The 22,931-nt window shown below is 35.0% G+C and overlaps 3 protein-coding genes across 4 annotated transcripts; 2 read left to right on the forward strand and 1 right to left on the reverse strand.

Moving 5' to 3' along the window:
- Positions 1 to 3,904: 3,904 nt before the first annotated feature.
- Positions 3,905 to 8,464, forward strand: LOC110739539 (ketol-acid reductoisomerase, chloroplastic). The gene is made up of 10 exons (XM_021919997.1): positions 3,905 to 4,367; positions 4,469 to 4,561; positions 5,176 to 5,241; positions 5,361 to 5,501; positions 5,684 to 5,911; positions 6,021 to 6,138; positions 6,221 to 6,360; positions 6,444 to 6,611; positions 6,957 to 7,112; positions 7,792 to 8,464. Exons 1-10 carry the CDS (start codon positions 4,059 to 4,061, stop codon positions 8,152 to 8,154), a joined length of 1,782 nt encoding a protein of 593 aa, XP_021775689.1. The 5' UTR covers positions 3,905 to 4,058; the 3' UTR covers positions 8,155 to 8,464.
- Positions 8,465 to 10,517: 2,053 nt separating this feature from the next.
- On the forward strand, positions 10,518 to 13,941 carry LOC110739474. Its single transcript, XM_021919921.1, has 3 exons — positions 10,518 to 12,267; positions 13,034 to 13,075; positions 13,155 to 13,941. The coding sequence occupies exons 1-3, from the start codon at positions 12,082 to 12,084 to the stop codon at positions 13,698 to 13,700; spliced, it is 774 nt and encodes a 257-aa protein (XP_021775613.1). The 5' UTR covers positions 10,518 to 12,081; the 3' UTR covers positions 13,701 to 13,941.
- A 3,894-nt stretch (positions 13,942 to 17,835) lies between these two features.
- LOC110739540 (ubiquitin-conjugating enzyme E2 36-like) lies at positions 17,836 to 22,649 on the reverse strand. Of its 2 annotated transcripts, XM_021919998.1 has the most exons (8): positions 22,490 to 22,648; positions 22,329 to 22,356; positions 22,070 to 22,156; positions 20,670 to 20,728; positions 19,442 to 19,483; positions 19,293 to 19,366; positions 18,589 to 18,686; positions 17,836 to 18,063 (listed from the first exon to the last, which is right to left on the reverse strand). In XM_021919998.1, exons 1-8 carry the CDS (start codon positions 22,523 to 22,525, stop codon positions 18,026 to 18,028), a joined length of 462 nt encoding a protein of 153 aa, XP_021775690.1. In that variant the 5' UTR covers positions 22,526 to 22,648; the 3' UTR covers positions 17,836 to 18,025. The 2 variants fall into 2 exon arrangements, with proteins under 2 accessions (XP_021775690.1, XP_021775691.1); XM_021919999.1 differs by lacking the exon at positions 19,442 to 19,483 and having other exon boundaries at positions 22,490 to 22,649.
- Positions 22,650 to 22,931: the final 282 nt, after the last annotated feature.

The following is a 22,931-nucleotide window of genomic DNA, read 5'->3' on the forward strand; positions in this document are numbered from 1 at the left end:
GCGGGGTTAGTATTTCGGGCTTAATTTGTACTCCCTCGGGCTGATTGTATTGTACCACAAGGTATGGCATTACGCTCTACTATGAAATATATATTTGTTACTAATACATTATTCAAAAATGTATTGACGCAAATATATTGGTGCTCCATTTTTTTAGTAATGAATAATTTGATAGTTGAATTTAAATTTAAAATTTGAAAAGGCAAAACTACCTTTTGAGTAATTTGAGCAAATTGGTGCTGATAAAGTGTTTTACAACAAAGGATTTCAAAGAGATCAAAAGAAAGCTTTTAGATACTCCGCTAATTGTTGTGTGTATTTTCTCAGATTATGCGGGGATTTATAGTACCCTTGCATGAACAGTGTTTGCTCGATATATTAAACATGCAGTGAAATGTCTAATCGAGCATGAGGTTCTGAGCGGCAATATTTACTCTTGCATGGGAAGCTTAGCGGTGATATTTGGCGATATTTTGAATCCGTTCATATTACGCATACGATTTGTATTACAACACAAATCATTTTTTGCCCAAAAGTCTTTTAAACACAATTCATAAGGCAGTTTTAAGAAGGAAAATTTGGTTTTATTAATCCCAGCTTTAGGCAATTTTCTTTTTTTAATCCCAACTTTTGATTATTCCTGAATAATCTCAACTCTATGGGGTGACTTTCATTACGCCTAGATGACCGGTAACCCTTTTTTATAAAATATTTCAGATTGCCACGTGTTAGCACATGATTGGATTAAATTTTAACTCTCGTCCCTTTCCACTCTCCCTTTTTGGATTCGACAGCCCCACCTCCTTCCTGCTCGTTGCCACCTCCAACAACCCTCCTCATCCAATCTATCCCCCTCTTTCCCCATCACAGGCGAGTAAGCGACCCCATTGCACCTCCTTCTTCCCCTTCTTCGACAATTTGGAGGTTGTATGGTGGTGGTTTCGAGAGTTAAGGGAGGTTGTTTTTAAGGGAAAGCAAGGAAAGGTGTTTCCGAGGTAGGGGAAGTGTGGGATGGTGATTTCGGGGGTGGAAGAAGTAAGGGAGGTGGGTTTTCTAAGGGTGGGAGTGTAGGATTTAGGGTGGCTTAGGGGTGGGGAAAGGGAGGGGTTGTTTCGGGGTGGGGGAAAAGGAGGGAATTGTGTTCGGGGTGGGAGAAAGGGAAGGTGGCGGTTTCTAGGGTGGGGTTAGGAACAAGGGCGGTTTTCGAGGTGGGGGTAAGGGACATGCTTAAGGGCAGTTTCTAAGGTGGGAATTGGGAAAAGGGTTGGCCGTCGGCAGTGATGAGCGGGTGGCTGGCTTTTTTTTATTTTGTTTTACAACTTTATTTTGGACCAATAGAGTGTCGACACATGGTTAAAGACCTATTTCAACATGTTTGGTAATCGTTTAGGCCTAATAAAAGTAAGGATTATTCTAGAATAATCCAAAGTTGGGATTATTTCTTGGAATTATTAAAAAAAAAAACCGACCAAAGTTGAGATTATTAAAACCAATTTTTCCTTTTAAGAATTCTATTTAATCACTTTTGCTCTATTATGAAATAAAATGTGAGCCCCCATCAAAACGCCGCTTTTACTCCAAACGTTTAATTCATGATAACATTTTGATTGTATAAGATTCCTGAACATTTTTCACAAGTCCAATTATTAAACTTGGGTGGTGTGCCCTTAAGTTAAATATGGAAAAGACATATGATTTAATAGGATGAGATTTTTTATGGATATGTTTAAAAGCTTTAATTGGTTTATCTCAACACTAGATAGGGATTGGTGAGTGTGTAACCAAAGTCTCTTATTTGGTAAAGATTAATGATACTTCCACTCAATGGCTTAAATTGTCAAGAGGTCTTCTGTATGAAAGGAAACCTTAATTTCCTTACCTCTTTAGAAAATTTCTATTGAAATTCTTCAACTTATATTGAGAGTCTTAAAACAAAGTTGGAGTAGGCTTTAAACAAAAACATTTAAAAGTTACAGTTCTTCATAAAGGAGTTTGACTAATGCGACATTCTGAACATTCAAATTAAAGGTGATAATATACTAGTCAATAACACAATAAGAGACATTTGGACAGTTCCTTGGTAGGTTGAACATATTATTGAAAATACTCGTTCTCTTCTCACTTAGTTTCAAAATTGGATATACATTACATCTAATGAGAACAAATAAATCACTTAGTAGATTGGATTGCTAATGCAGGTCATTCAGTTTTTTATTTTATGGATATTGAATATTTGTAATAACTCTAATCTGTTTAGTATTTCCTTACGGTAATACATTAGGAACTCTCCTCATGAGGATGCTTTCTTAATGATTATTTTTCATATTATTAAAAAAAACTATAAACAATAAAGCGCAATAAAAAAAAGTATGTGATGTAAAATAGGGAAGTTCGTTAATGGATCAGATTTGGATCAGGTAGCTTCACTGACATTTTCCCACATTTCCATCCACTCCACATCACCCGTTTAACGCATCACTCACATTCATCCATATGTCATCCATGGATGGTACGAGTGGATCAGGACAACTTTTAGTTATTTCTACAATAAAAAATAATTTTGATTGTAAAAAGGAAATGGTAATAAACAATTTATTGTAAAAAAAAGTTAAACTCTAAATGTAATCCGAACTTATTTTTAGATGAACTAAACATAAACTAAATATGAAGTACAATACACTTTTATCTTTATTTAATTTAAGAATTCATAAAATTATTAAAAAAAAAAAAACAAACATTTTCATAATTTCAACTATGGGCGATTTACTTCTAATAATCCAACTAAGGTTTATTACTTAATATCCCAACTATGCTGTCAGTTTGCCTCCAATGGTCCCAACCATGTGTCAACATGTGATTGGTCCAAATTTAAAAAAAAAAAACATAAAAAATTATAAAAAAAAACCCAAAATTCCCCAGCCACCCTTTCCACCACCACCAAACCCTAACCTCATCGAAAACCAGCTGGCCACCCCCTCCTCTTGATCATCCAAACCGGCCGGCTGGCCCTCTACCAACCATTTGACCCACCCCGACCCCTAAAACCACCCACCCCGACCCCAAAAACCACCAACTCAATCACCCTCGAAACCAGACCCTCTCCTTTCCTCTGCCTCCAAAATCGCCCCTCTTCCCTTCCCCCACCGCCGAAATGACCAATTTCGAGGGTGGGGAAAGGGAGGAGGGGCGGTTTTGGCGGTGGAGGCAGGGAAAGGGCATGTTTTATAGTATTAAAAAAAATATGTGAAAAATTAATAGTTGCAATATAGTATAAAAAATAATAGTTGCAACATACTATAAAAAATAATAATTGCGACATACTATAAAAAATAATAATTAAAAAAATTAATTAATAAATTAATAGTTGCAACATACTATACACAAATAATTTTTTGTATTTTAATATAAAAAATAATATAAAACTATTAAAAAATAATATAATAATAATACTAAAAAATAATAAAAAATAATATAAAAATAATATAAATATAATACTAAAAAATAATATAAAAATAATATAAAAATAATAATAAAAAATAATATAAAAAAATAATAGTTGTAACATACTATAAAAAATAATAGTTGCAACATACTATACAAAATAATTTTTTGTATTTTAATATAAAAAAAAATTAATAAATTAATAGTTGCAACATACTATAAAAAATAATAGTTACAACATACTATAAAAATAATAGTTGCAACATACTATAAAAAATAATTTTTGTATTTTAATAAATTAATAGTTACAATATACTATAAAAAATAATTTTTTTAAAAATTACAAAAAATAATTTTTTAAAAATTATAAAAAAACAAAAATTCCTCAATAAGTGGGTACCAACTTAGTTAATATGATTCATAAACAAATAATAATCCAACAAGGATGCGTTTTGGTACTCAACAAAGGGCATCTTCATCTTCATTTTATCACTCGCTCCCAATTCCCCCTTACTATAAAAACTCACTCAATAAACCCTCCGCCACTTTTCCATCATAACTCATCTCTTCACACACTCTCTTCCCTTTGTCCTCACCTACCATCTATCCATCCATCAATGGCTGCTGCACCAGCAACAACCTTTTCTCTCTCCTCCTCTACATCGTCATCTTCCTCAGCTAGAGCCTTGAAGCAAACCCCTAAACCCTCGGCTTTCAACCTAGGGTTTCTCGGCTCTTCGTCTTCTACCAAAGCGTGTAGGTCTCTCAAATCATCAGCTCGCGCTCTTCCAAACGGTGCTGGATCTTCCGCGCTTTCTGCTCAAATGGTTTCCGCGCCTTCGATTAACTCGCCGCCTTCCACCACCTTTGACTTTGAGAGCTCTGTTTTTAAGAAGGAGAAGGTCACTCTTTCCGGTCACGACGAGGTTTCTCTTTCTCTGTCTCATCTTCGATTTTTTTTATTTTTTTTGGAAAATGGTGGAAATTTTTCACTTTTTTTTTTTTTGGGTGTTATGTAAATTTGCAGTACATTGTGAGGGGAGGAAGGAATTTGTTTCCGTTGTTGCCGGAAGCATTTAAGGGTGTTAAGAAGATTGGTGTTATTGGATGGGGTTCTCAGGTATTGTATTTTGTTTGAGAAATTTGATTTAATGAATTGTACGGATTGATGTTCATTTTAAGGGTTTTTAATCGTTGTTTATTTGATGGTTTTTTTTTTTTTATTATTATATTTTGTAATAGGAAAAATTGATTGATTTAGTAAGTGAGTTTTTTAGCTGGGAAATTCATAAAGTAAAATTGATATGTGATTCATATTTGTATATATCAATGGCATGTTTGTGAATTAGTGTGAATTTTTTGTTCAATTTTTCTGTAACTCTTGGTTTAAAAGTACATCATTTGGTTTAATAAGTGTATATATATCATATGGTTTCATTACATCTACTCTTAATTGTTCTATTTGCCCTTGATGAATTTTAATGAATTTCCCAACATGGCCTTAAGTATTCAGCGAAATTACCAAAAATACTAACAGAAGGAGATAGCAATGACAGCGGATAAGATATTATTAAAGCTACTTATGAACAGTATTCCTCTGCTGTTTAGTGATTAATACTTCATACAAGTCAACAATATTGTTAACAATGTGTAGAAATATGTTGAAGTAATGAGTTTTAGCAGCTAAAACTGTCCTTGGGGTCCATATTAATCATGCTCGGTTTTTTTTTGTAGGGCCCTGCTCAAGCTCAGAACTTGAGGGATTCTCTGACAGAGGCAAAGTCTGATATTGTTGTCAAGGTTAATTGAATACTAAATTTCTATCATCCTTCCGTCAAGCTTCTGTCACTATGTGACAAAAATGTGTGATTTTAAGCTAACCTTTGTCACTCATGGCTTTTTTGCTTCGTGTGATGCAGATTGGACTCCGCAAAGGGTCTAGCTCTTTTGCTGAGGCACGTGCTGCTGGTTTCAGTGAAGAGAATGGCACTTTAGGTGAGATGTGGGAGACCATTTCCGAAAGTGATCTTGTGATGCTGCTGATTTCTGACTCTGCTCAGGTTTATATCTCTCTGCAATCTTGCTCCTCTAGCACAGAAGCTTTCTTTTCCTCATTTCTCAATTGCATATTTAAATTAGTTCTGTTAGTTATGAATATGAATTGCGCATTGTAACCCTGGTTTCAGCTGAATGTTATATGATGGTTAAATTAACTTTACCCTTTTCTTTGTCTATATTTCAGGCTGACAATTACGAAAAGATTTTCTCCCATATGAAACCAAACAGCATTCTTGGATTGTCTCATGGATTCCTTTTGGGGCATCTGCAATCTCTGGGATTGGACTTTCCCAAGAATATCAGCGTGATTGCTGTATGCCCAAAGGGAATGGGGCCTTCTGTTAGGAGGTTGTATGTCCAGGGTAAAGAGGTCAATGGTGCTGGAATCAACTCCAGCTTCGCCGTTCACCAGGTCTGGCACTTTTCATTGATTCTTGCAAGTGCATTGTTGGTGGTGTGCCTTTTCTTACTTATGAATTTGCATCCAATATAATTAGAATTTACCATTTTCATACTTGTAGGATGTCGATGGTAGGGCTACAGATGTAGCACTTGGCTGGTCAGTTGCTCTTGGATCCCCCTTCACATTTGCCACTACTCTCGAGCAGGAGTACAAGAGTGATATCTTTGGGGAGCGAGGTAGATATAACCTCTTTATCTCTTGTGTTACCGCCTTGTGGATTTTTGAGACAACGAATCAATTTGCTTCTTTCCTTTGTAGGTATCTTGCTTGGTGCTGTTCATGGAATTGTTGAATGCTTGTTTAGAAGGTACACAGAAAATGGAATGAGCGAAGATCTAGCGTACAAGAACACTGTCGAGTGCATTACTGGGGTCATATCAAAGACCATCTCAACTAAGGTTGAATTTTTTTTAGTAATAATTTTTAATTTTTTGTTAGCAGTTGTTTGTGGATGGCTTCTGATATGCATTGATCCTGTCAGGGAATGCTGGCCTTGTACAATTCTTTGTCAGAAGAAGGTAAAAAGGATTTCCAAACAGCTTACAGTGCCTCGTACTACCCTTCCATGGACATTCTGTATGAGTGCTATGAAGATGTTGCTAGTGGTAGTGAGATCCGAAGTGTTGTTTTGGCTGGACGACGATTCTATGTATGTCATTCTTACTTTTTTTTTAAAAAAAAGAAAAAAAAAAATTGTTATCACCTCCGTTTGGAGTGTCCCTTTAGATTGAGATGTTTGCTTTAAAATTCAAATCTCAAAACCAATGCATGTTTGGTGTAAGGAAACATAGATGAATCATATTATTGTAAAAATGTTTTTTTTTTTTTTTTTTAATTTTTTTTTTAGGTGTCATGCTTTTGCTGGATCAGTTTGATATTTTTTAGTCCAGTCCCATGTCTTGTTAATTGTATTAGGATGCTGGCTGTTGTTCTGCTAAGTGTGCTGTTTATAAAGATAAATATTAAAGCTAATCCTCTTTGTTTTTAATTGCAGGAAAAGGAAGGCCTCCCAGCTTTTCCAATGGGTAATATTGATCAAACCAGAATGTGGAAGGTGGGTCAGAAGGTCAGAGAAACCAGACCTGCAGGTGACATGGGCCCATTATATCCTTTTACTGCCGGTGTCTATGTTGCTCTAATGATGGCCCAGGTAAGACTGTATGCTAATTTGCTCATGCTTCATAAGTTTATATGACTGCTTCCAATGTCTAATCAGAGCTCTAGATACTACTTATTATAATCTCTGCTTACTAAAGTCACACGATGTTCTTTATAATTCCCCTAAACATGCATGGGAAGAGACTTTGGGTTGTAAGCCTGCCTTGCCTTCTCAAGGGTGGTTGTTTTTCTACTTATGTAACCTGTCTTGTTTCCCTTGTTTAATTGTAGCCTTTGCTTCTTTTTATATGTAGACCTTGTCACACTTGATGGAGTTGATGGTTTGAATCAGTAAATATCACTTCTTGCATGCAATATTTGAAGTTTCCTAAAATCGGATGTCCTGAAGTGTAAATTTTGGATAGAATAATCCCCTAGGCTGCTGTTGATGCCTTGCTAAATTTCTTCGGTAGCATATGTGCGTGTGATTTTTAACTTTAAATGAAGTCGTTTCTTGTGGAAGTAAATGAATGTCTAGGTAGTTTTTTTATGCACTAATATGTGAAGTAAAGTGTTACGAACCGATTGAACCCACTTATAGCTTAGTGAGGATGTCTAGGAAATCAGTCATCAGCTTAATCTCATATGAAGTGTTTTATAATACTTCGTGCTGTTTTTGATATATATGTTGGGAGACTGCATTCTCTAACACCTTGATATAATGTTACCAGATTGAGATCTTGAGGAAGAAGGGTCACTCTTACTCTGAGATCATCAATGAGAGTGTGATTGAAGCAGTAGATTCCTTGAACCCCTTCATGCATGCCCGGGGTGTCTCATTTATGGTTGACAACTGCTCAACCACAGCAAGACTTGGATCAAGAAAATGGGCCCCTCGTTTTGATTACATTTTAAACCAACAAGCCTTTGTAGCTGTTGACAAAGGTGCTCCAATCAACCAAGATTTGATCAGCAACTTCTTGTCAGATCCTGTTCATGAAGCTATTGGAGTTTGCGCAGAGCTCAGACCATCCGTTGATATCTCTGTGACCGCTGATGCTGATTTTGTGCGCCCTGAGTTGCGCCAGGCATAAGTATTATTAGGTATGGAGTTGTAAGATCCGAGCTTTTTGTACTTTAATCTTTTCTGTCCCGTGAAACAAGACCCTCTATATTCTAAGTTTTGGCTAGAGTTTTATGTTTAATTTGGGACTTTAGAGAGTGCCTGTCTAACTTGTGTTGTAATGTAGTAGTATGTGGCTGCAATAATGTTGTAGTATGTGGCTGCAATGCTGCCAGTGCCCCCCGGGGCCATCTTATCAGTTATGCTTGGTTCGTGATGCTGTAGGAAATAAAGATCTTTCCGTACACCGTTCTACAATTGCATGCTTGTTAAAAACCTCATTGTCATGGTCCTTACAGATAAATGCTTGTTTTAAAGCAAGAAGTTTTGTTTCTACATGCTTTTCAGCCCCTACTTTTAACATCTCTCTCCCACTTAATCATGGTCACAACCTTTTTAAGCTTGCCAATCACTTGCTTGGCTACTCCGGTCTCTCTCCAGTCTCCACTATAGAACAATTGGTTAAAACCGTGTTACTCAAACTCAACAGACTATCAAACCTGATGTGATTTTTAGTCCGAAAACTAAGCCTCACAAAGATATGAATCTAACCTAATTCTATACAGAAAATTCACCAAGAATTAAGCAAGAAACTTAGATTAATTAATCAAGAATCCACCTAATTAATCAACCTAGGTGATTGTTTTAACTAAAACAAACAAAACAGCAAATTGGAATCCACCAATCAAGAATTTAAGTAATCCAACTTAAACAAAAGCAATAAGAAATATTATTATGAATGTATGATTAAACTTGTATATTATTCGAAGATTACAACCCTATATTTATAAACTCAATCAATTATCCTAATCCCACTTGAATTAGAATTCTAATCCCCTAACAAAAACCCACGGATTGCATAACTTAATCAAGTTTAGATAACTTTGATTTAGTTATTTAATCCTACTTAAACTCTAACTACTCTTAAGATAAAACTTGCCTATTTTATCCTAACTCAAGCTTGCACTCCAAGCTATTATTGACGCCTACTAGACTAAAACAATTCCTAATGCAATTAGAAATCCTAAGTGCTTAAAACAAGAAAAACCCTTTCAAATGAAAGGTAAAAACTTGTAAGCAAAAACCTAAGAAAGCTTTTAAAGAAACCTTAAAGAACTATCAAGAAGCTTCAAGAACTCCCAAGAACGCCACCATACAAAGCGTGGCTTTGTCTTGATGCCCCCGATAGTAAGTTTGACCTATTGAAGAAGCTTCCAAGTATAGATTCATGCTTTCTTGACTTTCTTGGAATAATTCTTCAACATGCTCATCGTTCACATTGATGCACGCATCAAAACCCCCCTCCCGCAGTCCCCAGTCGACGTCATCTTTGTAGCTGGTATGCAGACATGCAGTACAGAATCCTTTTGTGATACAAGGTTTTTTTCCACCAATTTTATATATAAGCATGAAGTTATACAGGCAATTCTGAATCCTTGTTCTTAATAAAAGCAGGAACTTAATCTTTCTTTATCTCTGTCTTCTCTTTTACTGTTTCACAGTATAAAAAAAAAAAAAAAAACTAAACAAAACAAGGTTGTTCCTTCGTGAACCTCGCTTCCTAGCAACCTGTGTCGTATCCTCAAGCACACCCAAGACCCACCCTCGCATCAACCACCAGCAATTAAGGAGGAAGTTTTTTTCAAAGAAATTCACAGTAGATCTGAGAAGCTAAGGTTGATTGTTGGTTGTTTCCATCGCCCGACAATGCTCATTGCCACCACTACTAGCGGTTAATTTAGCCCTAATTTAATTGATGTGTAATAATTATATGAATTTGATTATTGCATAAATAACTGAGATCGTGGAGTATTGATTTAGGTTCGTTTGCAATTGCTTGGGTTAAATACTATGATTTATTTTTTATTTTTTTTTTAATTTTTTTACAATGATACCAATTGCAAAAACCGCTAATTCAATTAGCGGTTTATTGGTGATTCATTAAATGTCTGCTGATGTGGACGGTAGTTTGGGATTTTTGTTAAAAAGGGGCATATATATGGAATTTTGACATTTTTCAGCAATATTCATGGAAATCGCCCCTTAAATGATGTAGTTGGATGTGGCAACCCAAAATTACAAGGGATGTAGCTATCCATTGTGGATGATCTAATGTTATAAATGCTCAATATACACATTAGATTCTTGAGAAGAGAAGTTCGAAAAGAAAGAAAATGCAAGTGCACCTTTTCTTGCTAGTGTAAATGAAAAGATAAAAAATAAATAGAGGGAGTACAACTATTAATGTATTGGAACTTATTAGACTAAATTATAACTTATAACGGCTTATTTAGAAAACCCTGTAATAAACAGAGGGGGGATAATTCCGATGAATAAAAAAGATTAACATTAATTTTGTGTTCAATCCGAAATACTTAAGTAAGGAAATACTAATATGAATTTAGAAAGGGAGAAAACTTTAGCTATTTTATGTTGTCCTATTATTTCTTCCGTTTTTATTTAGTTGCATCACTTTAGTTTTCACGGACTCCTAAGCAATTTTTGGAGTAGATAGAAAAGAATTGGGCCCATATGATAGGAGAGAGATAGAGAGAATTTATTTTATTTTATTTACTTTTTTTTTTGAAAAGAAAAGTAATTCATTAATAGAAGAGTCATACGACCTATAATATAAATCAAAACTAGCAAATACAAATACAATACAAACTGAATCAAATAATATTCTAATTTGACAAAACTACGATCGTTATTATCTGGATCTGACATTTCTAAATGCCCTCTTTCACACCGCTGTTTGATACAACTTTTCACGAGGGGGTCTTTCGATCTATTGTAGTTTTGAAATCGAACACCATTTGATACAATTGATTGTATATGTAGAATTAACCTCCATGGCGACACAGCACAACTCCTCATCAACAAATCAATTTTTCTTACAAAATTAAAGAACATAGCCCCAAAACTCTCAAAAAAAAGAAAAAATTAACCCGATATACGGGTAGAAAAACTCTCAAATAGAGAGACAACAATTATTGTGAGCATAAAGTAAAAAACTAGTACGAAACTAAGAGATTAAGGGCTTACCATCAACCAAAAGGTTGGTGGTAGCCCCTACACACAAGAAATTTTTTTTTAGGGTTTTTGAGGAGTAAGTGAAAAGAGGAGAGGCGGAGATAAACAAATTATTTACAGAGAGAATTTATTAGTTAAAAAAGAAAGTGATGCAACTGATTTGAAACTTTCATTTTAGAAAAGCGATGCAACTAAAATAAACGGAAAAAATATATACATATTTTTTTTTATCAATTTTATAATTTTATTCGATATTACTCCATAATCTTCAATATGTTAGACCACACTCCTTATTATTTTCACATGAGGTTTATTAAACTTGTTAAAACTTATTTTTATTAATTCAATATCATAACATCTCTATCCCATTTTTTTTTTGCCCCAATTTCTTTTTTAATCCGTCCGTTAAAGGTTGCTCTATGCTATTAATGTAGATAGGGACTATTATTTTGCTCTCACAAAATAATCTCATAAATTCCACTCAAGTACTCGTAAAACTTAATACAGTGAAATATTTTTATGGGACAAACAATTGAGGACGAAGAAAGTGCTTGTTATTGAACTTACTGATTTTCACAGTCACAATATACTCTATTATTTTTGTTTTTTGGTACAAACTTAATTATCTTGACAATAATAATAATAATATAAAGTTAAAGTGGTTAATGATTATACGAGTATCGTCTAAATTTTTTCATTTTCCCCCTCTCAAAAAATAGCACAAAAGTAAACCATTTTCAAAAATTTTAAGAGTAAGAATACCCGCTAAAATGTGATCATCTATAAATTCAAATCAACTCCTCTTAAAAACGCTTCCATCTCAAAACTCATAACCAACTCCCAGCAGCAGTTAGAGAGAGAAAGAATGGCGAGTATGGCGATGGTGAGTCCAGTTGCAGAGCAACTCCATAACCACAATCATCATACGCACATTACAGAGCAAATGATCAATTTCAAGCTCAAGGAAAGGAAGAAGCTCTCTCTCGAAAACTACCTTTCCTTCCTCCAATCTGGCGATTCTACCACCTTCACCGTCGATCAACTCAATATGGTAATTTCTATCACTTTCTCTTCAAATTTCGTTTGATTTCAAGGTTTTTATGATGCGATTTTGTTGAATTTTTGCTAATTTGTTTGAATTTTAACTTAAAACCTATTTTCTCTCTGTTTTTAAGCGTTTGTTGAGGTTTACCACAATTTCGATCGAATTTGTTAGTTTTATTGCTGGTTAAACTGGAAACCGGTGTAAATGAAACCTGATTTACGAAGGAATTTCTCAGAAATTTCGTTTAAGTTGAAAGTTCCGATGAGAAATTTCGATTTTATTTCATATTTTTGTGAATCAATTAGCGCTGTTAATTCGCTCTGCCAATCTAATGTGTGTAGTTTTATTGTTGGTAAAATTGGAAATCGTTGTGAATTAAACCTGATTTACGAAAGAATTTCTCAGAAATTTTGTTTAGGTCGTAGTTTTTGATGAGAAATTTCTATTTTATTTCCATTTCTTGTGAATCAATTTGCTCTGTTAATGTTGAACTAGAATTTGTTATGAATCAAACCTGTTTTTCGTAAGAATTTCTCGAAATTTTCATGTCAGTCGTAAATTTGATTTTATTTCATGTGTATCTAAATGAATTATGTCCTTTAATTACTAGTTGAACTGAATGTCCCTGTAAATTTTGATTTCAAATTCGTTTTCGCTGAATTCCGACGAGAAATTTCAATGTCATTTCAGCTGAGAAGCTACGAATGAAAATTTCAAGTAAAATTCATGTAAAGTAGTTGTGATTTTGATTGTTTTTCTCCACAATATGCAGATAATTTCAATCCATGGTTTCAAGAAGGCCAGTCAACGGAAGGTTCTGGACTCTTCATCTTCACTCTCTCAATTTTCTCTTCATCTCTTACTCTCTCAATTGACTGACACACTAATTGCAGAAAGCTGAAGAAGCACTGAAACAACTCGAGCCAATCGATGCAGCGCGATCAACTCTGACCGAAGACATTTCATCATCAATCAAAGCAAACATGGACTTCAACGAAGCAGTCAAGGATCTCAAAGCTCTCAATTGGCAAGAGTGCTCAATCATTTCCTTCAAATCAATCAAACCGGAGAATGACAAACTTGTCCTCGTCTCTCCTTCAACTGCAACTACCACCAAATCAGGATCTCTGAAGGTGAAGAAGAAGCCTAAGTTAGCATCGTCGATGATTAGCTCAGGCAGTGTTCCGAATGAGAGTGGTGGTTCTGGTACTAGTCACAGCTTGGTTCCTGTTTTTCCTTCTGCAACAGCTCCCAAAATGCGGAAGACTGTAAAGCGGCGGAAGTTAGCATCATTGACTGAGAGCTCCTGCAGTGGTCCTAGCATTGACAGTGGCAGAGGTTCTGGTGGTTGTTCGTCGTCTTCACTTTCAGCAGGAGGAGGGAAGAGAGGTGGTGGGAAGAAAATGCTCCATGCAATAGTCTGCCTAGGGGCTAATTAGCAGTACTGAAAGATAGTTACAAACTGAGCCTCAATAGGATATGGCTGTTTTATAACTCCTAATCACGTTTTCGTGGCGGTTTTAGTGCTGTTAGCTACAATTTGTTTCTTAATGGTGGACTTGAAGTTTAAAGGAGATAAATATTAGTAGAGTTTGTGCATTCGATTTTGTTTAGTTCCACTGGAAATACTTTATCAGACACTGTAATTTTTGGATTTTGCTATGCTAATTGAAGAGATTGGAAGGTATAAGATCTACTTGTTGAAATCATGCCAACTTTTTGTCAAATAATTTCATATGAAACATTGAAACACGAAACTTGTATTTAATGCAATGTGTAGATTCATACGATCATGCATGTATAGGATTAGCACTGATTTGTAAGACAATTTCCCATACAACTTATTCGTCATTACTCGCTCTGCTCCATTGAAGTTGCCCCATAGGAGAATTGTTAATGTATCCCCTCCATTATACGATCATACATTAGCATATAGATTAAAAAGAGAACGGCGAAGCACGTGATAGCAAAGTAGTAGTCTCTTGTATCATTTATGGTGTGGAGCAAATTCAATGAGACGTCAAACAATGAAATATCTATACTTGTCTATTAAAAAGTGTTTCTAATACAAGATATGTGCCACATGACACCCTTCACATGTATAAATGTATTAGAAGTATGCCACATCACCATAATATGCCATATCATCCATTTTACTATAAACATGCTTCAATGGTAATAAATATGTTTATCACAAGGTTTGAACACAAAACCAATATCTATACTTATCTATTAAAAAGCGTTTCTAATACAAGATATGTGTCACATGACACCCTTCACATGTATTAGAAGTATGCCACATCACCATAATATGCCACATCATCCATTTTACTATAAACATGCTTCAATGGTAATAAAAATGTTTATCACAAGGTTTGAACACAAAATCAATAACAAATGAATTAATGTTCGTTCTTACCAACTTTGCTATCTTATAGTTATGCTTCATATTCAATTATAATACACTAAATATTTAAATTTGTACAAAACATCAATTGGAGAGCGTTTATTTAGTTTCAATAGTTATTATTGCTCACTTATTTTTTGTAATTATATAGTTTATGATTTTATAGCTCAAATAATATTTATTGATAATCAAAATGAAACCTGATGCATCGCTCGGGTCACACACTAGTGATCTAATTAAAATAGGATGGAATGATACCTAATACACGGAGTACTTGAGTACAATAGTTACGGATTCTAAGCAAGAGAGACAAATTTTCTCAAAATCAAACTTCTAATTATGCTAAGATACAAAAGAAAATTAACTAATTCTCATACATAAGATTAATAGGGATCTTGCTGTCTAATCTAAAATAATAGGTCACACACTACACATTTTTTTAGAGGTGATGGAGAAAATTCTTATAAAAATTGACACCTCTTACAGTAACATTGATTACCATTTTACCACCAATAATGACACTTGTTGTCAAAAAAAAAAAATTTTTTTAGAGGTGATGGAGAAAATTCTTATAAAAATTGACACCTCTTACAGTAACATTGATTACCATTTTACCACCAATAATGACACTTGTTGTCAAAAAAAAAAAAAAAATAAAAAAAAATAATGACACTTGTTGAACCTCTAGATAAAATGTTATTCCTCAACCATAGCACACCTTGAAAGAAATTGTTAAATCAACCCAAATACATTTAAGTTGGGATGCAAAATCATTTTAAACAATTAGCCTTTAATATCATTGCAAATTGTCAATCCTAGATTAACTTCTTGGTTAAGGATATGATTGACAAAAACTACACCTTACTGCAACTACTAGCAAGCATTTGCATGGGTAATGATAGACGTGGCAATCTTGACCCAAATCCGATGACCCGATCCGAATGACCCGATATTGACCCAAAAACATTGACCCGAAAATAACTCGTAACCCGAAATTGACCCGACCTGACCCATACCCGACCCGAAAATGGATTTGACCCGATCCTGACCTGACCCGAAATTGACCCGAATTGTTTGACCCGAACATACCGGATACCCAAAATTGACCCGAACAGACCCGATACCCGAAATGTCCCGAACTAAAATTATCTTATAATTGAACTTAAAATGTCTTGTACCAAAAGTAACTCAAATTGTTCATCTTCAACCGTAGCTAAGCTCATAAACTGAATTGATAGTTTTATTAGGAAAAATTGTCAAAAATAATACGACCTTTCAGCGGTCCGCCAATAATAAGTCAACCTTTTGATTATTTCTGAATAATACGACATTTGGGGGTTATCCGCTAACAACAAGTTATAACCGGTTAGTGACCTATTTAACAAGTTATATAGGACACGTGCCATTATCTTATTCATTAGAAATTTAATTTTTTTTTTATTTTTATTTTAAATAAAAAAAACTCCCTTCCCTTTCTCTTTACCCTTCCCCCTTCCATAATTTCCGGCAGGAGCACCACCAAGCTGCACCCACCAACTGCCATTTTTTGCCCAGCTCAACTAATAACCACCAATTTGGCCGCCTTCACATCACCGTCTGCCAGCCTTCATCACCACAAAAACGACATCCCTCCTTCCTCCACCGTTGTTCGCTGCCACCAAACCCTTTCTTCACCTCCCACCTCCACTTTATCCCTCGCTTTTACTCCTTTGCCGATCTCCCATCTCTCTCTTATGGTGCCCAAATTCCTACTCTCTTCCCTGACAACTCTTTTCCCATTACTTCCTCTAATTTCGATGACGATGTCCCCATTAATAGTGTCAAGCTCAACAACTCCCAGGTCTTCGACGATGGTACGTTTCTTTGTCATCTTCCAAACGATCTCACTGTGGTCGGCATCAGAAACGTCGACATCCCATGCCAGCAGTCCTCCCCCATCCAGTAAAACTCCCACAACCCTCGATTCTAGCCACCTCCTCCCTTCCCCCACTTGAATTCATTTTTTCGATCCTAAATTTCGCAAAATCCCTAGGGTTACAGTTGCACCAATTTGTAAAATTATGTCGCAAATTATCATCAAATGGCGGAGGAAGATGGCGAGGAAGAGAAATTTCGGTGAAAGCGGATTCAATGGAGTCTCGTTGGAAGATGATGGAGATGATTCAGGATAAGGGAGGGGGTGGCTGGAATCAGGGGATGCGGTTAGGGGAGAGGGGAGTTTTACGTGATGGTGGAAGGGTTGCCGGCGTTTTCTGAGGGCGGGGGAACGGCGAGATGGTGCTCAGGAGTTTTCGGCGGAGGAAAGGGAGGGGATGGGGGTGTTTTCTGGTGGGGGTTAAGCTGATGGTGGTTTTTTTCATTTTTTATTTTTAAGATTTTTTTTAAAAATATTAATTGTTAATAAATGATAATTAAATTTAGTTAATTACATTGTTAAATCAATTTATTACCGGTTATTTAGGTTGTAGGTAAAATAACTTGTTTAAAGCGGACACCATCAAAAGGTCGTATTATTCAGAAATAATCAAAAGATTGAATTATTTTTGGCGGACCGCTGAGAGGTCGTATTATTTTTGACAATTTTTCCTTTTTATTATAACAATAACAAAATATATACTCCGTATAAAATTATTCATTTGAGCTTGATTTACAAATGAAACAACCTGAACTTGACCCGAATATGACCCGAAATTGACCCGACCCGAACATATCCGACCCGAAATTGACCCGACCTGAACTTGACCCGATACCTAACCCGAAACCCAAATCAACCCGACCCGAATGTTATCTGACCCCAAATGACCCGATCCGAAAGTGACCCGACCTAGACCTGCCCTGAATGACCCATTTGCCAGGTCTAGGTAATGACACCAATTCAATATACGAGCTCACACTAAAACTGGCTCTTGGAGCAATATCTAACCTAGAAATTGAAGTCTTAGCAATACGGAAATTTGATAAATGGCTCTCAGAGCAATATCAACCTAGAAATTTTTTCAAGACCAGGTTAATTCCACGAAATATGCCGATATAATAGACATAATAATGGCTATGGCGAATATGGCTCCATGGGATTTTTTGCAGCCATAAAAACCCTCCATCCCCCTCTCAAACACCCCATCAAAACATGCCCAAGTATGTAAATGAAAGGAAAAAAGCATAGCAGGTTTCGACAACAGCTCAAGACTAAATTAGTTTCATGATGAGATTCATCTACAACCAGCAATTGGAGGCCTTCAGATTATCACACTAATCATCAAAACATGATTCAATTTCCATTTCCATGAAATAACTAGTAATTATAATTTGGTTTTAAGTTACAATGGGGAAATGCATTTGTGTGATAAGCGCCCGCTGTCAAGCTCCTGTTGCATATAAGCGCGTCCATTCCTTTGCTGCAACATGATAGTGTACAGCACAAGTATTAGACAACCAATGAATCTTGCACAGTATATTATCATCAATATTAAAGTACTACAAAAAAGTATCAGTACGATGATAGTACTCCCACAATCCCACTATCTCAATTAATTGTCACATTGTTACAAATTACAGAGTACAAAGTTAAGGATATGACGCGATTGTTACAAATATAATCAGCTATCATCATATTTGATTGTCACACTGTCATTTCTATAACCTTTCCATCACTTAAAGAGATTCAATTATAAGTATAACTCATTACTATGATAGGAAATGTGGTAGCTTTTTACAAAGGTCCTAGGAAATTTGTATATTGATTATGGATGGAGAAAGTATGTTGTAATTTGCTGATCGGTGTTCATGATTAATCTTTTACCATACTAATATCACATTTCAATTACAAATTGACAAAAATAAAATAAAAATGCAAGGGCAATATACTTGCTTGGGATATCTATATTCTTAGTAGTATTTAGAGGGGCAGTGTAGTTGCAAACCTGTTTCCACAGCTTCAACTTCATTACTTTTCCAGTGCTTTGCAACATTCTCTGAAAGGGGATCATCTGGGTTGGGAGCACTCAAAAGAGCCTGGATACTGATTAGAGAGAAATTTTCGAAACCTTTTTAGATAGTTAACTGATATTATAAGAGTAACAAGCAACCTTTTGCAAGATATAACTTAATCAAGCACACTACAACTTACCTTTCAGAAAATTATGAATCCAATAATGTATATAAAGGAATTTCAAAGACAATCACCGACAGTTAAAGACCCGTATATATTTTCTTGTTAGAATATGAAAAATCAATATAATAAAGGAAACCTGATTGAAAGGCACAAGGTAGAACATCAGGAATGTTATCAATGTTTTGAACACTAGTCCCAAATAGTTCCAATTACAGTTTAATAAATTCATCAAGACCAACAAATACTCCAAATAAACTAAAAACCCCAGTATACTCCAAAGAAACTAAAAACCCCAAACACAACATTTCGAATGAGATTAACTACCAAATAACTACTTGCTAACAGTCTAACACACTATGAAAGACAGACATTCTTGCATTTTCATTTCTTCTCTCAAGCTGAATCTTTTCTCTCATTCTACAAACTGTTTAGTAACTAAAACTAGTATTAGCTCTGTACACTTTTTCATACTGAATACATAAATTTTCATGAATTGAATTATCAACAATTTACCTTAATAATACTGTTCGGATCTGCAGGGCTGGGCTCCATTTATCTTTCAGAATGTCTAAGCATATCCTTCCAAGCTGCACAAACAAAATTTCATATTAGCTTGCAAGAAATCAAATTGTAACATATCCTAGGTCAAGAGTAGCTCACACCTTATCAATATTTGGATGATAAATCTTAGTCAAGAAGCGGACCTGTTCCAAAATAAAATTGATCATAAAAAAAATGAACAAAAAATCAATTTGTAGAGCAGTAAACTTCATTTCTTGAACTGCAATATTAGCCAGAGAAATATAGCTAACAGAAATGTCAATTTGTTATAGCTTACACCACATTCAAGTTCAATCCCTAGACAAAACTTGAAACATAAAAGTTAACATAAATTAAACACAAGTTTGTGGTCTTTATCAATCCTTGGAAAAGGGCAAGAAGATATGACAGATCAACAATAATTTTTCAGAGTCAGCTAGGATGAGCAGATAAGAATTTTTTTCCTGGAAATATCTTTCTGGTGGACCCAGGACCTTGGCAGCAACTAATAATAGCAAAGGCCACAAAAGAAACATAAATTCTCTATGCAGATAGAGCAATTAGTCATACATTAGAGAACAAGTCTTTATAACGGAGATCTAAATATCTGCCCAACTAGTTGCAACATACAATCAACTCAAGAATGTCAATCCAAACAATAAAATCATAGGTTCTGGTTCTATCATGAAAGCAAAAAGGAACAAGCCATAGCCCTAGTTGAGTTGAAAAGTGGTCTATCTAAACTCAACATTAATTCATCAAAATAGTTAAAATTTCAGAATTCAATCACTGACAAACCATGCTACAAGAATTGCCTCTTCATGTTATTTTTTTTTTTCAAATTTTAAAAAATGAGTTCCATGGTTTTAAAGAGATAAGTACAATCTTTTGCTCATAATCAATGAAAGTGAGACCAAATTATAATTATTAATGACATAGCTGCCTTTTACACACCATCTTCGACTATGTGATACTGTAGCATTTTTATCAACTTAATTTTTGGACAAAAGATGCAAATGAAAGATCATAACTCAAAAGCATTGGCCAGATGAGAAGTGCAAAATGATGGCAGAGATCTATTAGTAAAGACATAACTGGATTGATCAATGATCAGAAAGACTGTCATTAAATTATGGAATTATGTCAGCATAAGAGGTCTTAAAAGTATCAGTCCTAAGAAGCATATAATCAAGTTCTGCATAATCAACAATCAACCTTCTTCCTTTATTTCTCTTCCTTCTACCCTCCTTGTGGGGGTTGGTAATGGTGTGATATACAATAATAAGCTACCAATATAAATGTACGCCAAAGTCATACTGAACACTGAAAGAATCATGGAATGCATAATACCTTTGGAGGTGCCATTGGGTACTCTTCTGGTAGAAACAACTCCAACTTGAAGACACCCCCTAAACATGAGCGAAATTCTAAAATTAAAAAAGAAATCCAGAAAAACAAATGGACAACTGGTGTTGAAAGGATTGCAAAATATGCCAAATAATGTCAAAAGGATGTATGCTGATAATGATAAATTGAACTCTTCACCTATATGCTCATGATTGGCATGATGATATCATTGATATGTCAAAAGCAGATCCACAACAGCAATTATGGGTCTATATCATGCTGTGTTTACTTTTCCCAGGAAAGCATTATGATAGATATCCAAGAATAAAGCTGGAGGAAATTGGAGGATTAGTGGGTTCCAGCTGGGATACCAAAGACACGTAGTACTAAAAAAAACTGGTGAAAAGGAAAGGAGTGGGAAACGCTTTAGCAAAGACTTTGAGTCCTGTCTTTTAACTTTAAAAATTAGAGAAGCTACTAAGCGATTTGCAAAATCATCAGCTGCATTATTGCATCCTAATATCCTATTATTATTCCAAGCCTGTTTTATGTTGCAGGGTCCAAGCTTTTGGTTCAATGTCAAGTATGATTATTTATTACTCCTCCCGGAAATGGTAAGAGTTATCAACTATATTATCAATGTCAAAGCTGAACAATTTACTATAATAAAAAAAAGTATACTTCATATTTATATATATTTTCCCTACATAACGCGTGCAAATAAATGGTAGAAGAGGATTCAAAGGATACAACTGTTACAAAGAGTATTCTCGGCAATATCAAAGTGAGTTTTTGAGTGGGCAATGTGACAAAATATTTTAAAATGATGTGAAATTTAGTTTAAATCTAGACTAATAGCACAAAGTTTTGAAGTTAAGGAAGAAGAAAAAGTTACTATGATCTACTCTTAAAGGGCACTCATTGATGAATCTTTGTTAATAATTCTTGCTTAATTTAAGTTACTATAAGTAGATTACTTAGAATGAATTTTCAATCACCAACAAACTTTTGTAAAGCTCTCTCTAAAAACATAGCTAAACAACCCAAAACTTTAAACCACTAGAGACCTAAAATACATGTTTTTTCCATGGAAGTTTGACATTAACTTCAAAAGATTTTTTATTACATACTTAAATAGTGATCCACATATATGCAAGTAAAATTTCAAGCACAACTAGATTCTTTCCAACACGATGTCCATTCGATCCACAATAATATACGAGTATACCGATCTCATTGAATTCAAAGATCTATGAATAAGTAAATAACAAATTTATCATACAAGCACAAACATTACAGGCTATACAAACAAGAATAAGCAACAAACAGCATGCAATTTTAATAACTTAATAAAAATATGCAGACAAAAAATCAAAGTAATAAAAATGGGTTGAAAATTAAACCTTCATAAGGAGATTGAGATGGACCCAAAACCATAACATTAAAGTACCGCATATTCTCTTCAGAGGGAGAAGCGCTAATTCCAGGAGCTACATTGAAAGTTCCAAAGGATTATAAATTATACACAAACTGCAGAACAATTACAATTTCAAAAAATAGAATCCCAAGCATCAAAATCATTACTAAAAATAGTAAAATTGAACTAATTTTCAGACAACAAAAACCCATTAAAATTTGGGGGAAAGAGGAGGAAAAAACTACCTGGTTCACTAAGAAGCCGCTGAGTTTCCTGTTCAATTCACCAAACAAATCAAAGAAAAAGAAGCCGCCATTAATAAAAAGCAAAAAAGCTGTAAAAATGATGTAACAAATTTTGAAATAAAGATCGAAGATTTAGAGGAGAAGATTCATGGAGGGGTAACCTTAATGATTCTTCGAGGAAGATTGCTGTTCGCCATTAATGGAGATGAAAGAGGGGAAAAGGGGTGGTAGATCAGGAGAGAGAAAGAGGCAGAATTGAAGATTGGAAATTTGGAATCGATATTGGAAAATGGTAATGGAGGGGGGCTTTATGCAAGAAGCTATAAGTGGTAGTGGTATAAAGTAGTATTTCCGTGACAAGTCGTGCAACTAGCCAACTAGGCCGGGTGGGTGTGGCCGTGTGGGTTGGTTGGTGTGTTTGCCTAGCCGAGTTGGAAATGGCATAGACGGACTAGATCAGGGTTAGACATATGTGTTAGTCGGTTATAGATCGAGTTGAATATCTTTAGGTTTGGAGTTTGGGTTTGTGTCAGTGGGAGTCATTTTGTTTTAGAGGACCAACTCAACTAAAAGTTTAAGTTGATAGTTGACGTTTAGGGTAAA

The sequence above is a fragment of the Chenopodium quinoa genome, unplaced genomic scaffold (genome assembly GCF_001683475.1).
Source record: "Chenopodium quinoa cultivar QQ74 unplaced genomic scaffold, ASM168347v1, whole genome shotgun sequence".
NCBI lineage: Eukaryota > Viridiplantae > Streptophyta > Magnoliopsida > Caryophyllales > Amaranthaceae > Chenopodium > Chenopodium quinoa.

Coding starts and splice junctions, on each gene's coding strand:
- LOC110739539 (XM_021919997.1), top strand. CDS start 4,059: ATGGCTGCTGCACCAGCAACAACCTTTTCTCTCTCCTCCTCTACATCG. Junction 6,361..6,443: donor CAAAGACCATCTCAACTAAG/GTTGAATTTTTT, acceptor TGATCCTGTCAG/GGAATGCTGGCCTTGTACAA. Junction 7,113..7,791: donor TTGCTCTAATGATGGCCCAG/GTAAGACTGTAT, acceptor TAATGTTACCAG/ATTGAGATCTTGAGGAAGAA.
- LOC110739474 (XM_021919921.1), top strand. CDS start 12,082: ATGGCGAGTATGGCGATGGTGAGTCCAGTTGCAGAGCAACTCCATAAC. Junction 12,268..13,033: donor CCGTCGATCAACTCAATATG/GTAATTTCTATC, acceptor CACAATATGCAG/ATAATTTCAATCCATGGTTT. Junction 13,076..13,154: donor AGAAGGCCAGTCAACGGAAG/GTTCTGGACTCT, acceptor CACTAATTGCAG/AAAGCTGAAGAAGCACTGAA.
- LOC110739540 (XM_021919998.1), bottom strand. CDS start 22,525: ATGGCGAACAGCAATCTTCCTCGAAGAATCATTAAG. Junction 20,729..22,069: donor ATCTCAATCTCCTTATGAAG/GTTTAATTTTCA, acceptor GCTCATGTTTAG/GGGGTGTCTTCAAGTTGGAG. Junction 18,064..18,588: donor AGTTGAAGCTGTGGAAACAG/GTTTGCAACTAC, acceptor ATCATGTTGCAG/CAAAGGAATGGACGCGCTTA.